The sequence below is a fragment of the Amblyraja radiata genome, chromosome 2 (assembly GCF_010909765.2).
Source record: "Amblyraja radiata isolate CabotCenter1 chromosome 2, sAmbRad1.1.pri, whole genome shotgun sequence".
NCBI lineage: Eukaryota > Metazoa > Chordata > Chondrichthyes > Rajiformes > Rajidae > Amblyraja > Amblyraja radiata.
This window is the reverse complement of record NC_045957.1, coordinates 21425046-21439358: the sequence shown is the minus strand read 5'-3', so window position 1 is coordinate 21439358 and position 14313 is coordinate 21425046. Positions and strand designations below refer to the sequence as shown.

The 14313-nt window shown below is 39.5% G+C and overlaps 1 protein-coding gene across 2 annotated transcripts in view; it reads right to left on the bottom strand.

Moving 5' to 3' along the window:
• The window catches only part of nfx1 (nuclear transcription factor, X-box binding 1), a 52657-nt gene extending 38770 nt beyond the window's left edge, over positions 1–13887 (bottom strand). For both annotated transcript variants that reach the window (XM_033042877.1, XM_033042883.1), the window contains exons 1-6: positions 13668–13887; positions 11125–12180; positions 7748–7909; positions 6394–6471; positions 3329–3434; positions 246–317 (exon numbers count right to left, since the gene is read on the bottom strand). In XM_033042877.1, coding sequence (XP_032898768.1) covers positions 246–317; positions 3329–3434; positions 6394–6471; positions 7748–7909; positions 11125–12180; positions 13668–13719 — 1526 coding nt within the window. In that variant the 5' untranslated portion in view covers positions 13720–13887. The remainder of the gene's footprint in view (positions 1–245; positions 318–3328; positions 3435–6393; positions 6472–7747; positions 7910–11124; positions 12181–13667) is intronic.
• Positions 13888–14313: the final 426 nt, after the last annotated feature.

Below are 14313 nucleotides of genomic sequence, written 5' to 3'. Positions count from 1 at the left end.
GGCTCATTTCCCCTCATCCCCCAGCACTCCCTCCCCCTCCTCAGCCTTCTCTCCCTCCCTTAACTGTTCACAAAGAACGATCAGGGGAATAAAATAGTTAAGCCTGTAGCAAAACCCAACAGAGTCCCAGCAGTGACTGGCCAACATGGCCGTTTGAATTTATTGTTCTACGTAGTTTTGATAGTAATGATAAGTACAGAAAAAAGAGATTAAACAATACAAACCCATCATACCGAGTTGCTTACCTTGTTCTGCCACATTCACATGCTTTTGTCACAAATGCTGGACAGGATGGACATGGTCCAGGATGGCACAAGCTGAAAAGATAGATTATATTTCAGAGGATTTTACTTATAATTGAAATAGAAATTTAATTCATCTAAACTGTACTTTTGTTTTAGTGTGTGCGTGTTTCAAAAGTAAACTCTTGGTTTATTTGGTGGGAAAGTGGCCGATATATTTGTACATAAAAATACCAGCTCGTCCCTATTGGGGTTATGAAAGCCCCAGAGATCAGATGCAAATTTGACAAGGGAATTTAAAATCCTGCCATGTGGATTAAACATATTCTCGGTTATCAAATCTTCCCTGATTTGCCATATATTTATCAGAATGGACCTCGTTATACAACATATATATATATATCTTAATGCACACACATATACATAACACAAACCTGCCACTGTTTAGATTTCTGAGCTTCATTTAGCCTTCAGAGATGATTTTCAGTCAGAGGCCAAGACTTTCAATGTTGGTTGAAACAGGGTACATTGGAAATAAAGCAAAGGTTAAAATAAATAAAGGAGGATGGACAAAAGGAGGAAACGGGGGGAAAAAGGTAAGACAAGGTGAGAAGTTGAAATAGTTTTGGTTCTTTATTTAAAGTTGCTTACAAGTGTATAGTTCACTTGTGTAAAGTTAGTCTTGACATTTAGTTGCTTTCTAACTGTAAACACGCTAGGATAAATATATAATCTAATGTAAAAAAAAACTTTCAGTTATTCTAAGATTGCTGTATTAACCTTATCAGTGGACGTGTGCACAGAGGTTAGTGTTGGTTAATGGTTACCACCCAATTCCACAAAGATTTAATAATACTAGGGACAATTTAATAATAAGCAAAAAAAAAAATAATGAACTAAGGCAGTTTTGTCAACATGGATTGTTAGAACAGAATTGTTAGAACAGAGGGGAAGATCATTTCAATTCACTCTCATTGGATCTTATAGTATGATCATTTAGTCATTCTACACTAGAAATTGGATGTTCAGAGGGATTAATTCCTCTAAAATTTGATTTTCTTCCCGTGACCATTTAAATGTGCCATTAATCTGTGGGCACAGTGAAAATCTAGCTACCGGAATGGTTAATAGACCATAAATCAATTATGTGATGTTATTTTCTTTTAGTTTTATTAAAGATAGTTTAGTTTTCAGAAGTTCAATCGGTGCCCTAATTCACCAGTTTGAGCAAAAGCTCAATCGAGCACAGTTCTTGGTGATCATGTCGTCTGGATTTTGTTTACATTGTTGATTAAAAAAAATATTTAATGGTCTTAAATGATTATTCAAATGTCCATTAATTGTGTGAAATATCATAAATATTTAACCCTGTTTATTAAGTATTCAACTATTTAAAACATCGTTTGCGAGACTGGGCTTTGTTGGAAGAGTAAAGGCATCTGAACTGGGGAGAGAATTGTTTACTTTGCTTTCCTATTTGAATGTAATGGTGTATATTAAGTAGAGCAGCCATGACAATATAGTGGGAGTGAGTGATATTACTTCCACTTTTGAGTGTGATACTTGAACTTAAACTGTTGTTTTGTTACTTTAGAGTCTCGACAAATGGCAGGACTGCAGCAAACCAGATAGCTGAATTGCAAATCAGTATATATTAATCAAAAAATCCAGTCGAATAAACGTTTTCAACGCTGCGATTACGATCCAAGTTCCGTCATAATAAAAGAAATATGACAATATTTTCTAAACAGCATAAATAATAGTACATTTTTAAAATGGCAGCTCTAAGTGCAAGCAGGCACCATTGATAGATTATACCACATATTTTTCATGTATTAGAAAATAGAGGCAGACGAGGTAATTCAGAATTTCATGCCAGCTATTTATTTCAATAATGTCACAGCAATCTATTATCTCAATGTCACTTTCCTCCATCAATCCCACATCTCTTCATTTCCTTAATAACCAAAAACCTCTTTATCGCTGTCTTTTCACACACTCAGAAACAAAACCCCCATTTTTATCATGGGTAGAGAATTCTAAACCTTCATGGTAAAAAAAAGTAATTTCATGACTAAACTGAATGGGCAACCCCTTTTAGTTTTCCTTTAGTTATAGAAATACAGCACGGAAGCAAATACCAAGTTCGCAATCTCGATCAGCGATCACCCCGTACACAAGCACAATCCCACACACTGGGGACAATTTACAATTTTACCTCAGCTAAATAATCTACAAACCTCCTCGTCTTTGGAGTGTAGGAGGAAACCACACAGGGAGAACGTACAAACTCTGTACAGACACACCCTTAGTCAGGATCAAACCCGGGTCTCCGGCACTGTAAATTAGCAACTCTACCACTACGCCATTGTGCCGCCCTTCTTTTGATATTAACCTCTACTTCATGTCACTTTATCCCAAGGAAACAGCAACAATTTCATACCATTAATGAAATCACTTCTCCATTTAAACCCTACGCGTGAGAGCTGACTGTTTAATCTTTCATTGTGTGATAAATCTGAAATGCAGTATCATTCTAGTGAACTGTTGCTGCATTCTCTTTCTGAATTGCATCCTATAATTTACATCCCATATTTAGAAAGACTGCCTGGTTCAAAGATATTACAAAGATATTACAAAGATTTTAAATAATCGCAAAAACTGAGTATTTCAATAACAATATTTCACAACTAAGGGTCTTTTTATTATCAAGCAAATCTGTTAATTTTTGAATTTCCTTTTCAATGTCTTTTTTAAAACAAATTACATTATAATTAATCTTACTCTGATTAGCAAATATCTCCCAATCATAGGGAGCGAGGGTGTTTTCCCAAATCAGCGGTTAATAAATTTGTTAAAACCAAATGGACTATTGTCCAATGTTAATTTCATACCCAAGGTAGTGAAAATGGAACTGAAAATAGCATACAGAAAACTAAAATAATGCATTTGCTCTTTTACAGAAACAATTTAAAAAAAAAGCTTGTCCAAAGGAAATGTAAAAAAGACAAGCAGTGTATCAAATGCAAAGTACAGTAACAATACAAACCCAGGGAATGCATGTGTTTTATATTTGTTTTGCTTACATGTTACATGAATGAGGACAATCACTTCCAGCTCGTTTTTTTCCACAGAGCTCTCCACAGCTGTGAGGTATTTCATTTCTGTTCCACTCCGGATTGTTCACCTTGCCTTACATAGAACACAAATGGAACATAATCTAAGCCTCAGTTGTGAGTCCTTAAAAATAAAAGCACTGCGAAAACATCTGGAGAAAATCTAAACAGCATATCTCAGGAGTACTTTTACATTACAAGTACAACTCATTACAAGGTGGTTTACCAAGAGAATTAAATATGAGGAAATGTATTCTCTGGATTTAAAAGGAGTATACTGATTAATAATATGCTATATCTTTGAACATAAGAATACAGTTGAACTCTGAAAAGCTGCTGATAAGAACTGATAAAGGAGAAATCTTGGGATATACTATACAAATAAATGCACTAAAAATAAGAGGAGGCATTGGTGGTTTTGAAACACATTAATGTGGATAAATCCCCAGGGTCTGACCAGTGCATCCTCAGACTTTGTGGGAAGCTAGGGCGGAAATTGTAGAGGCACTTGCAGAGATATTTGCATCATATTTCACCGCAGGTAAAAGTTCCAGAAGTTTGGGTTGGGGCGGCTGATGTACCACTTTTCAAGAAAGGCAGTAAGAACAAGCCAGGGAACTACAGGTGGTGAGACTAATGTCAGTGGCGGGTAAGCTGTTGGAGGGGATTCTTAGGCACAGGATCTACCAGCATTTGGATGGGCACAGATTAATTGGGGATAATCAGCATGGCTTTGTCTGTGGGAAATCGCGTCTCATAAATCAGAAAGAGTTTTTTCTGAAGAGGTCAAAGAAAATTGATGATGGCGAAGCAGAAGACTGTCTATATGGCCTTTAGCAAAGGCCTCCGTGGCACGCCTATCTAGAAGGTTAGAGCGCATGGAATCTAAGGTGAACCAGCTAATTGTAGGTATGTTGCAAAGCGTACCTGAAGCGTCACTGAAAATCTGTCCCAGTCCGTGTGCGCGATTTTGGCGCCGTTTAGAGGGGGGCGGGTTTAAAACGCGATTTTCCCTAGGCTGTTCAAATTGAGGATGTTCAGCCTAGTTAATTGTTAACGAAAAATCGCTGGAAGGTTCCGTCGCTTTAGCTATTATTACTTTTAAGGGCTTTATCTAATTGTTATAGTAGTTTAAAAATTAACCTCTAAACCCCCGACCGCCGGCAACCGGCCGGATCTCATACAGGGGACAACAGAAGGTAGGCTGTTTATTTTTACATTAAAAAGGGCTTCTTAAGATCCCGTTATACAAAGTTTAATGTTGCGAGTAGCTAATTTGGGGCCCCATTAAATCCCGTAATATTTTTCTGGGCATTTGAGGGCACAAATCTACCGCAATGTGAACGTTCTAAACCAGCGCGTTCACAGGATCCCACTAGAAAGCTGATTTAAATGGACTTTAATTTACAGCAATTGAACACTAAATTCCTTCCATTTGGCCTTTAAATTAATGTAAATGAGATTTAATAATCATGTTTTATTGTGAATTATTTGTGAATATTATTTGGACACTTAGGCTATTTAAAAATATTAATCATTTATTAAGAAATGGATAGATGTTTAGATCTAGTAATTGAAGTTTGAAATTAGCTACAATTGGGTAACTAACTAATTATATGCTTTAATTTCAGGTCATCCAAGTAAGATTATTTTATATTTGTTTCAGAATGCTTCAATCTATGATAACTGAAAATTTCATTCAGTTCTCTTAATTTTTAAGAAAGTTATGGGCTTTTGACTGTCCACGATCACAGCTTTTTTGTTATGTCCATAGAAAATCAATAGGGAACAAGATGCTAATTTCCGAGTATGAAAATGGCCATAACGTTTTAAATACTTGAGATATGAAAGTGAATTAGGTGTCAAATTAAACTTCTTTTTATGCTTTATCTGATGGGATAAAGTGCAGACTTGATTTTTTAAAATCTCAAAATGTTGTAACATTGCTACTAATTGGATTAAAAATTGACTTGGAGGTAAGTGTCAAAAGGTAGCTGTGGGTGGGGTGTTTTACTGATTGGATACCATGGTGTATCACAGGGGCCAGTACTGGATCCATTGCTGTTTGTTATACAAATTGACAATTTGGATAACAGTTCAGATAACATAGTCAGTAAATTTGCAGGTGACACCAAAATTAGTGGCATTACAGACGGCGAGGGAGTATATTTAAGTTTGCCATAAGATCTAGTTAATTGGGAGGATGGGATAAAGAATGGCAAATGGAATTTAACTAACAAGTGTGAGGTGTTGCACTTTGCCATGACAAACCAGGGCTAGACTTGCACAGAAAATGGTAGATCCCTGGAGAGTGTTGAGGAACAGAGAGGTTGAGGAGTACGGGTGCATGTTTCCCTCAAAGTGGCGAGTCAGGTGGATAGGATGGTGAAGGCGGCATCTGGAAGGGTATTGAGTACAAATGTAGGGGCATTAAGTTGCAGCTCTATCAGTTAATAGCGAGACTAGGTCATGTTGCCCATCTATATAGGAAGGATGTCATTAAGCTGGAAAGGATGCAAAAGAGATTCACTAGGATGTTACCTGGGCTTGCGGCTTTGAGTTGTAGGGAGACGTTGGGAAGGCTGGGACATTTTTCTTTGTGGTTTAGGATGTTGTGGGGTGACCTTATTAAAGAACAAGATCAGAGGGAGTATGGATGAGGTGAACACTCACGGTCTTATTCCCCAATGTGGAGGATCCAAACACTAGAGGCATTGACTTAATGTAAGAGGGACTTCAGGGGCAACTTTCTTACTCAGTAGGAAGTCCATATCTGGAATGAGTTGGAGGTAAACTACAGAAGTGGATACAATTACGACATTAAAAACAGAGGCATTTGGACAGATATATGGATAGAAAAGATTTAGAGGGCCATGGGCCAAATGCAGACAAATGGGAAGAATGGAATATGCAAACTTGGTCAGCTCAGTCAAAAGTGGGCTGAGGGCCTAATCACATGCTGCACAGCTCCATGACGCTCAGATTCAATCAATAACTTGTGTACATTGAATATAGTCATGCAGCTATACACTTACCACAAAAACACATGTAAGCGTTAGGGACCCGTACCGAAACATTCTGGCATGCAGGACATCGCCAACCACCATTTGTATCTAGCAAGTTAAAAAAAAAATTACCAAGCACATCATTAAGAAAACAACTTATTACGGAATTATTCACTGTATGAAGACATGAACAGTTTACATTATCTAAGTGCAGAGGTAATTTACACGCTGATGGGTTTTCTTTCTCAGAGGGTTGCAAAAATGTATCATCTTGTGAATTAAGTGTTGAAGCACTGGAAATGTCAAGCCAGCTGCTGATTCAGATAGTTATACAAGCTAAAAGGAGTTAGTGTTTGGTAACATTGGGCGCATGGAATCAGTCTTGCTGCTCTTCAGTTTGGAGTTTTCCAGCATTTACATTTCCTGCCCACCCCTATCACCGCAATTTTTCTAAACTTAAGTACTTTCCCCACCTTCCCTAAAATCTGGGACATTACATGGCTACTGGTTCACAGAGAATTTCAGGTCTTTAAAGACTGAAATGCAAAATATGCATAATAATGCTGAATGACAGATGCATGTAATCTGTTCCTGAGCCCATCCCAGACTTAACTGTGGGGGAATGGCCAAACATATCCCATTGGACATTTTGGTCCGTTATAAGGGCCATAGGGATGACATGTGCACAAATTTGCTATTGTACTATATGTACCCATACATCAAAGAAACTTCATTAGCTTTATGCATTGTGAAAGATGTTCTGAATAGGAAGCAGTCATTTTACATTATTAATGAATTACAATGGAAATTGGACATTTACAGGCGGCATAAATGGATACTTCCTATATTGCTGATAGTTTTTAATTTGCCATTGGCAGAACTTAACATCAGATTTCTCATACGTATTTGATCTTGCACCATTTTCCCCTCCTTCCCCCTCCACTTGCACCAATGTTGCATGGATGCACAATTTGCAACTTTTCAATCCCTGAGCATAATAATTCACAACTCTTTATCCTCTCGGGTTCACACCTGTCTTTTCATCCCTGCTTTTTGTCCAACAATCTGCCTATCAGATAACCCCCTCGCCTGAGGTCACCCATTACTGGCCATGATCTGTCCTACCCTTTCTCTATCCTAGCTTTCTTTCCCCCCCCCCCCCCCCCGCAAGCAGTCTGAAGAAAGGTTCCTTGTCCATGTTCTCCATGGATACTGCCTGACCCACTGAGTTACTCCCACATTTTGCGTCTATCAGATTTCTTATGCCTAATTTAGTGCATTAACAATCTGCACTATAAAATCACCCAAATAATTATAAATTGTGTGCCTAATATTGTTTGAAACAGCCAAGAATAACTTTAAAATGTTGTACATGGAAACTAACCTTCAGCCTGAGAAGCTGGTGATCTTGCCCATTTTTTAATGCAGTTCAAGTGGAATGCGTGGTAACAGCTTTGACAGCTCCAGATTGGCACCATCACACGGATCACATCACAGCAAACCATACATTCATATTTCTCAGCTGTGAGGTGTTCAATCAGTAAACCTGGAAAAAAAAAAAAACAGATGAAGAAAATAATACTCGTGGCCAGAGAAGAAAATTACCAGTGAATGGTGAATGAATATTTAAACTTGCAGCTATACTGATAGTGGACTGAAAAAATTGGGCATTTTAATATGTTACATTGTAATGTACTCAATGTTACAATTTATTGATTTGAATAAACTATATTAAAAATAGGGGATGATGTCACATTTAAAAAAAGTAAATTATAAAGCCATAGGAAAAATGGCATGACATACGATTATTTCACCATTTCAAATTGCTCCCACATCACTGACCATAACCCTATCAATTAATTATAGGAATGTAAACATAGCATGGCACAGAAACAAAGCAATCATAATGTGGTCAAGCAATCTGGAGGAGAGTTCACATCCTGGTGTGCAATTTGAGAGAATAAATTCTACTGATTCTGGCGAAATAACTGCACAAAATAATTCAAAGTTTGCTGGACAGTTACAAAAACACAAAGGAGCAAAATCGATCCTGAGATTAATCATTTTTGCTAATGAAAATATTAAAATCACTGGAATTTCTTAAGTAAGAAAATGACAATATACAATTTATTTTATGCTCAAATATTTTAGTCTGCCGTAATTATGTTCAGTGCATCATTAACATATTAATTTAACTCAGAGGTTATATTTTAACACGACTGCTTTGTAAATACCCAAATATACGCTCGTGATTTCAATTTAGTGATCACAGAGAAGGCTGCAAATTGCACAACCCAAAGCAGTTGTCAGTTTCATGGAATTACATGGGTAAACAATAGTAATATCAAGGTTTCGAGGTGTTTGTCACATGTATCAATTAAGTTACAGTGAAATTTGAGTTACCATACAGCCATACTAAGTGAAAAGCAACAAGACACACAACCACATCAAAGTTAACATAAACATCCATCACAGTGGATTCCACTGCTATCACTAGATATAGATCATTATTTCCTCATGTTATTAAAAAAAGGAAATGCTTGACAAATTCAGCAAGGCAGGCAGCATCTGCAGACAAGGAAACAGAGTTAATATACTCAACAAGGAGCAAAAAGCAATTGCACATTAAATTGAAGAGAAGGGAAAGACTGAAGATAACAAAGGGAATGTTTGTGATAAAAGGAAATCAAAACTTCCAGGTGATACAGAGGCTACTGGTGCTTCCCTACAGAAGGTGAAGGATGCTCTCCGATCATTTCATTGATCGGTCTGCAAAAGAGTCAGGAGATGAATGAGGGAGAAAGTACAATGCAAAATTGTGAGGTGCAAGACCAGTAGTTGCTGAAAAGCTGAAATTAAAGAGAAGGATGGCGATCTCCCGACTCCAGGCTGACACATTTGCCAATCAACCCTCCTTACCTGAATCCATCTTTCACTTGCCAGCTCATGCCCCACCACTTCCCCTCTATCTACCAGCTAACTCACCTCTCCTCCATCAGTCTGTAGAAGGGTCCCAATCTGAAACATCATCTATCCATTTCCCTCCACAGACGCTACCTGACCTGCGGAGTTCCTCCGACACTTTGATTTTTGCTGGAAATAGTTAACAAATGAGGTAGTATCTGTGGAAAAATCAAATCTAAGCTTGTGGTACAAGTGGATGACCTACTCAGTTCTAACATAAACAGAAAAAGCTAAATATCTGAAATTGATGAATTCACTGGTCTTTCCCCCCTCCCCCCCCAAGGGCACCAACATGAGATGCTTTTCCTCAAGCTTTGTTGCAGGGTATCAAAAACAGTAAGGTCAGAAAGGAAGCGATGAGAATTAAGATAACAGGCAATTGGAAGTTCAAGTCAGTCTTCCTAGAAAATATGGAGGATGCTCTTATTACAACTTCTATTTTTGTTTCAGTTCCAGTTTCTGCTCTTATTTACTTTTCCTTTCCCCATATCATCTATCGCATAGCATACTATTGCAATGTTTAAGAAACATTTAGACAGGTACATAGATTGGACAGGTTTAGAGGGATATGGTTCAAATGCAGGCAGGTGGGACTAGTGTAGGTGGGACATGTTGGCCGATGTGGGCAAGTTGAAGGACCTGTTTCCAAGCTGTAAGACTCTATGACTATCTGTGGACTCTTTGGTCTGTTACTTCAAACCTATAGTGGATATGGTGTTAAAGGCAGCAAATGGTATGCTTGCTTTCATTGGTTGAAGCATTCAGTATAAGAATCATGAAGTCATGTTGATGCTTTATATGACTATGATTAAGCCACATTTTGGAGTATTGTGTGCAAAGGCTGACGGGGCACTTGAATGAAGTTTATACAATTATAACGTTTATAAAGTTTTCTTTTAACATTGAGAGTGGTGGTTGCTTAGAATGTGCTGCCTGGGGTGGTGGCATAGGCAGATACTATAGTAGCACTTAAAAGGCTTTTGGATAGGTACATGGGTGTATGGGGAATGGAGGGATATGGATCACATACAGTAGAGATTAGTTTAACTTGGCATCGCGTTCAATGTGGACATTGTGGAGCAAAGCGCCTGTTCCTGTGCTGTTCCATGTTATATATGCTCTGGTTCCAATATTATCGATATGAACAAGTTGGGCTGAAGGGCCTGCTTCCACGCAACCTCTTCCCTTTCATTGTAACTTATATGACCTAATAAACAGGGTGTTTAATGCATTAAAAAGGTTTGCTATACCAGCAATTTTGCTGAAAGTAAATACCCTAACACAACAACATTTTTTTCTTTTTGTAGTGGCTTTAACAAAGAAAGAACAAAAGAGGGAATTTATGCCAGGAGCCAGAGAGAGTTGACAAGGCACTAAATGTATTGTGCGTTGTTAACTTGTGTTAGGTCACAAACAAATGTCAGTGTGGGAGTAAGAGGGTGGATTTAAAGTAGCAGACAAATGGAAGCTCAGGGTCATTACTGTGGACTGAACACACATTATGAACACAAAATAGAATAAGCTAGATTGGAAATGCAATTTGAACCGCTGCTTTGTCAGAAAAGACTGTTGGGGTTCACAAGAAGTTGTAGATGCTAGAATTTGAGCAAAAAAAAAAAATAAGGCACTGGAGGAACTCAGTGGGGCAGAGATCATCTGTGGAGGAAATGGACAGATAACAATTTGGGTCAAAACCCATTTCTAGTGAAATTCAATTTTCCAAAAATGCAATACCTTCATTACATTTAGAGTGTTCTAAAAAAAATCATTTTTAAACATGGAATTTAATATTCTAACCTGTATGAGTTTCCTTGCTCTTGTGCATTTCCATTTGTTTCTTCCAAAATGTCTTTCTTCCCAAATCAAAGGATTTTTTTTGCAGATCTTGCGGTCGTTTCCTTCTGTCTACTTCACTCACTTTCCACGATTGTGTTCGGTGACTCAATCTGTCGCGCAAATTGGAATTCACTCTTTCTTCACCTACATCAGTCTTGACATCCAATTCTGAAGCAGTCATTGAGCAACTCAAACCTGTTCTAACACTGTCTACATTTGAATCTTTGTACACTTCATCAAGATGATATTCTTTGCCCTGAGTGAATCCTCTATAACTATTTTTACTTCTAGGAAATTTTCTTTGTGATTCATCACTATATTTTTCACCATTCTTATCCAGTCTACTAGGCTCATTAAGTGTTTTTCTTTGACTATCCTCCGGTGGGCAAATGTTTTTGGTTATTTCTGTGACAGTTTTTCCAAATATTCTACTGTTTTTTTCAAAGGCCTGTTTTCCTTGCATTCCTCGAGTGGGTTTATGTAAATGCAAATTCATTTTCTTTGGTTTAGCTCCTCCCCGACTTTCTGGCGCTCGCCAATTTTCTTGTTCTACGTCATGCATCTTTCTGTGTCCCAATGAATCTGTCCCCTCTTTTGTTGTGTTTTGTTTAACAAAATCTTTCATCATTTTTTTCTCAGTTGGTTGCATAAGGTTTGTAGCAGCTTCCCACCGTGACTCATCAGTGAACGGCATTTCTCCAGAACAAAGCTTGTCATCTTTCAGTCGGTGACGACGCTGATTTTGGAAGCTATGCATACCTGCTTTATTTTGGTTAGTCCTGTGATCCTCAGAGGCAGTTTTAGAATTAGGGGTAGGGACTTCCTCAAAAGGATTCCTTGATTGTTGATAATATTCCCTGTGTGTCAAACTACAACGATAACTTTGAAATGGCTGTTGTCTTGAGGGTGGCGTGTGTGTGCTGTTTCTGCCAAACTCCTCCAAATTCTTGTTCTTATGCGACTCCTGCATTTCCCGAGGAATGAAATCTGCAGCATCTGGATTTAGCTCCAGTCCACCTGGTTGAGAGAGAAATTATTTAAACTAGAGGTTTCCTGAGGGCTGCTGTAAAATGTTTGTCTGTGTTAACCCTTTAGTAAAATTTAAACAATACGACAAGTAACATAACAAAGAATAAAATAAAATATCAAAAGTTGATTTCAAAATAAAGATGAACTCTATTGGTTTTCTCGACATTTCAGTAAATATAAAATTAATTGATTAGAAGGAACAAAGCCAGTATGGATATATATTTAGTTATGGAACAGTAAGCCAAGAGTTATATAGTGAATGACACTTTTCCAGATTGAAGGGAAAACACAGCAGTGTTTCCTGGTGGATTGTTACTAACACTTTTGGTCTTTGATCTGATTTAATTGTGCTTTTTCCACTGTACTTTGGTACAGGTGACAATAATAAACCTGATCCAAAAGTTAAAAAATTAAAAGTAACGTGAACTGGCACAGAGATATCAGTTACTTCTACGCCACCGTGCGCTGCCTCCTTAACATTACTATGTTGGAGAATGCCTGTCAGAACACGTCATGAAGAGGCCAAAACATCCTCCAACTCATCCTGCTTTACATCTCAAAACTCCTGCATTCATTTGTGTAAGTTATCAGTCTCCAACTTCCATTTACTAATTGACCAGATGAACGTGGTAACCAGGCTCATCCCCATCGTTACTCCAGTTTTATGCTGTCAGTGACATCCTTCCTTTATAAGCTTCATTTGTCTTTCATCAACCCAAAATGCTAAATGTTTCATTTCCCACAGATGTGGTCTGCCCTGCTGAGTATTTCAGAATTCTTTGTTTTTATTTCAATATTGGTAAAGTTGATACTATCATGTTTAGTTTCACTTATATTTTGGATTCAGATTAGTTTATTGTCATATAAACCTAGTTTGCATGAACCATTTTAGCCCAATATCCATTTTTATGCCGTTTGAACCTAATGCTGCATAATCTTGGAATACTTTACAATCCCCAGCAAAGAATCATACAAGTTTCTTTCACCAAAACTCTCCATTTCTACTTGTGACAATTTTCTGCAGTTATGATCCCTATCTAGACTTTTACCCACTCCAAAAAAGATCCTTCAGCCTAACCGGCTCATATTTATCTTAACGCTTCACATAATTGACCTACCCACCAATACCCAAGTGATCACATCCTTCCATTATTTTCATCACGCCATTTATCTTGCTCCCGCTGAAATATATTCATCTGCAAAGGGCATTGGTTAATATTTGGCCGAATTCACTATTAGATCATTGATTTTCTTTAATTATGGGCCGTAGGTCTGGACTACTGCCTGATCAGTGGGAATAATTTATCTAAATCATCTCCGCTGCCATAGCCGTTCATAACTTTAAAGGGTTTGTGAGACCAGTTAATTTATCAATGGGTGTTGCAGGGATTAAGCTTCTTCCCGTCACGGTATCTATCAGTGATGATCCCGCCGTGCGCTTGCCCCGGCCCCGGCCCCGGCCCGAGATACCGTACCTGGCGGCTCCCCTTCTCTCGGCTCTGCCATCCTACTCCTCCTGACCACCATTCACATCCTCCTGTGAACAGTGGGCACCCGGCGGGCCTGCTCAAAGATCCTATAGCGGGGCGGGCCTGCTCTCAGCTCCGACAAACGAAAACTCCGAACCGGCCCGGAAACGGAAGGCCAACGCTGCCCGAGGCCCGATGCCTTGGCCGCTCGGTACGCATGCGCCCCACTCACTACGCGCCCGCCGCGACTCGAGCCGTCAGCCGGCGCGGGGGGGGGGGGGGCCCGCACGGTCCCGGTCCAGCCGCGGGGGGCGCTGTGGGGGGAGGAGCCCCGCACGGTCCCGGTCCAGCCGCGGGGGGCGCTGTGGGGGGGGGGAGAGCCCCGCACGGTCATGATCCAGCCGCGAGGGGCGCTGTGGGGGGAGGAGCCCCGCACGGTCATGATCCAGCCGCGAGGGGGCGCTGTGGGGGAGGAGCCCCGCACGGTCCCGGTCCCGCCGCGGGGGGCGCTGTGGGGGGAGGAGCCCCGCACGGTCATGATCCAGCCGCGAGGGGGCGCTGTGGGGGGGGGGGGGGGGACCCCGCACGGTCCCGGTCCCGCCGCGAGGGGGCGCTATAGGGGGGAAGCCTCGCATGATCATGTGATCAGGCT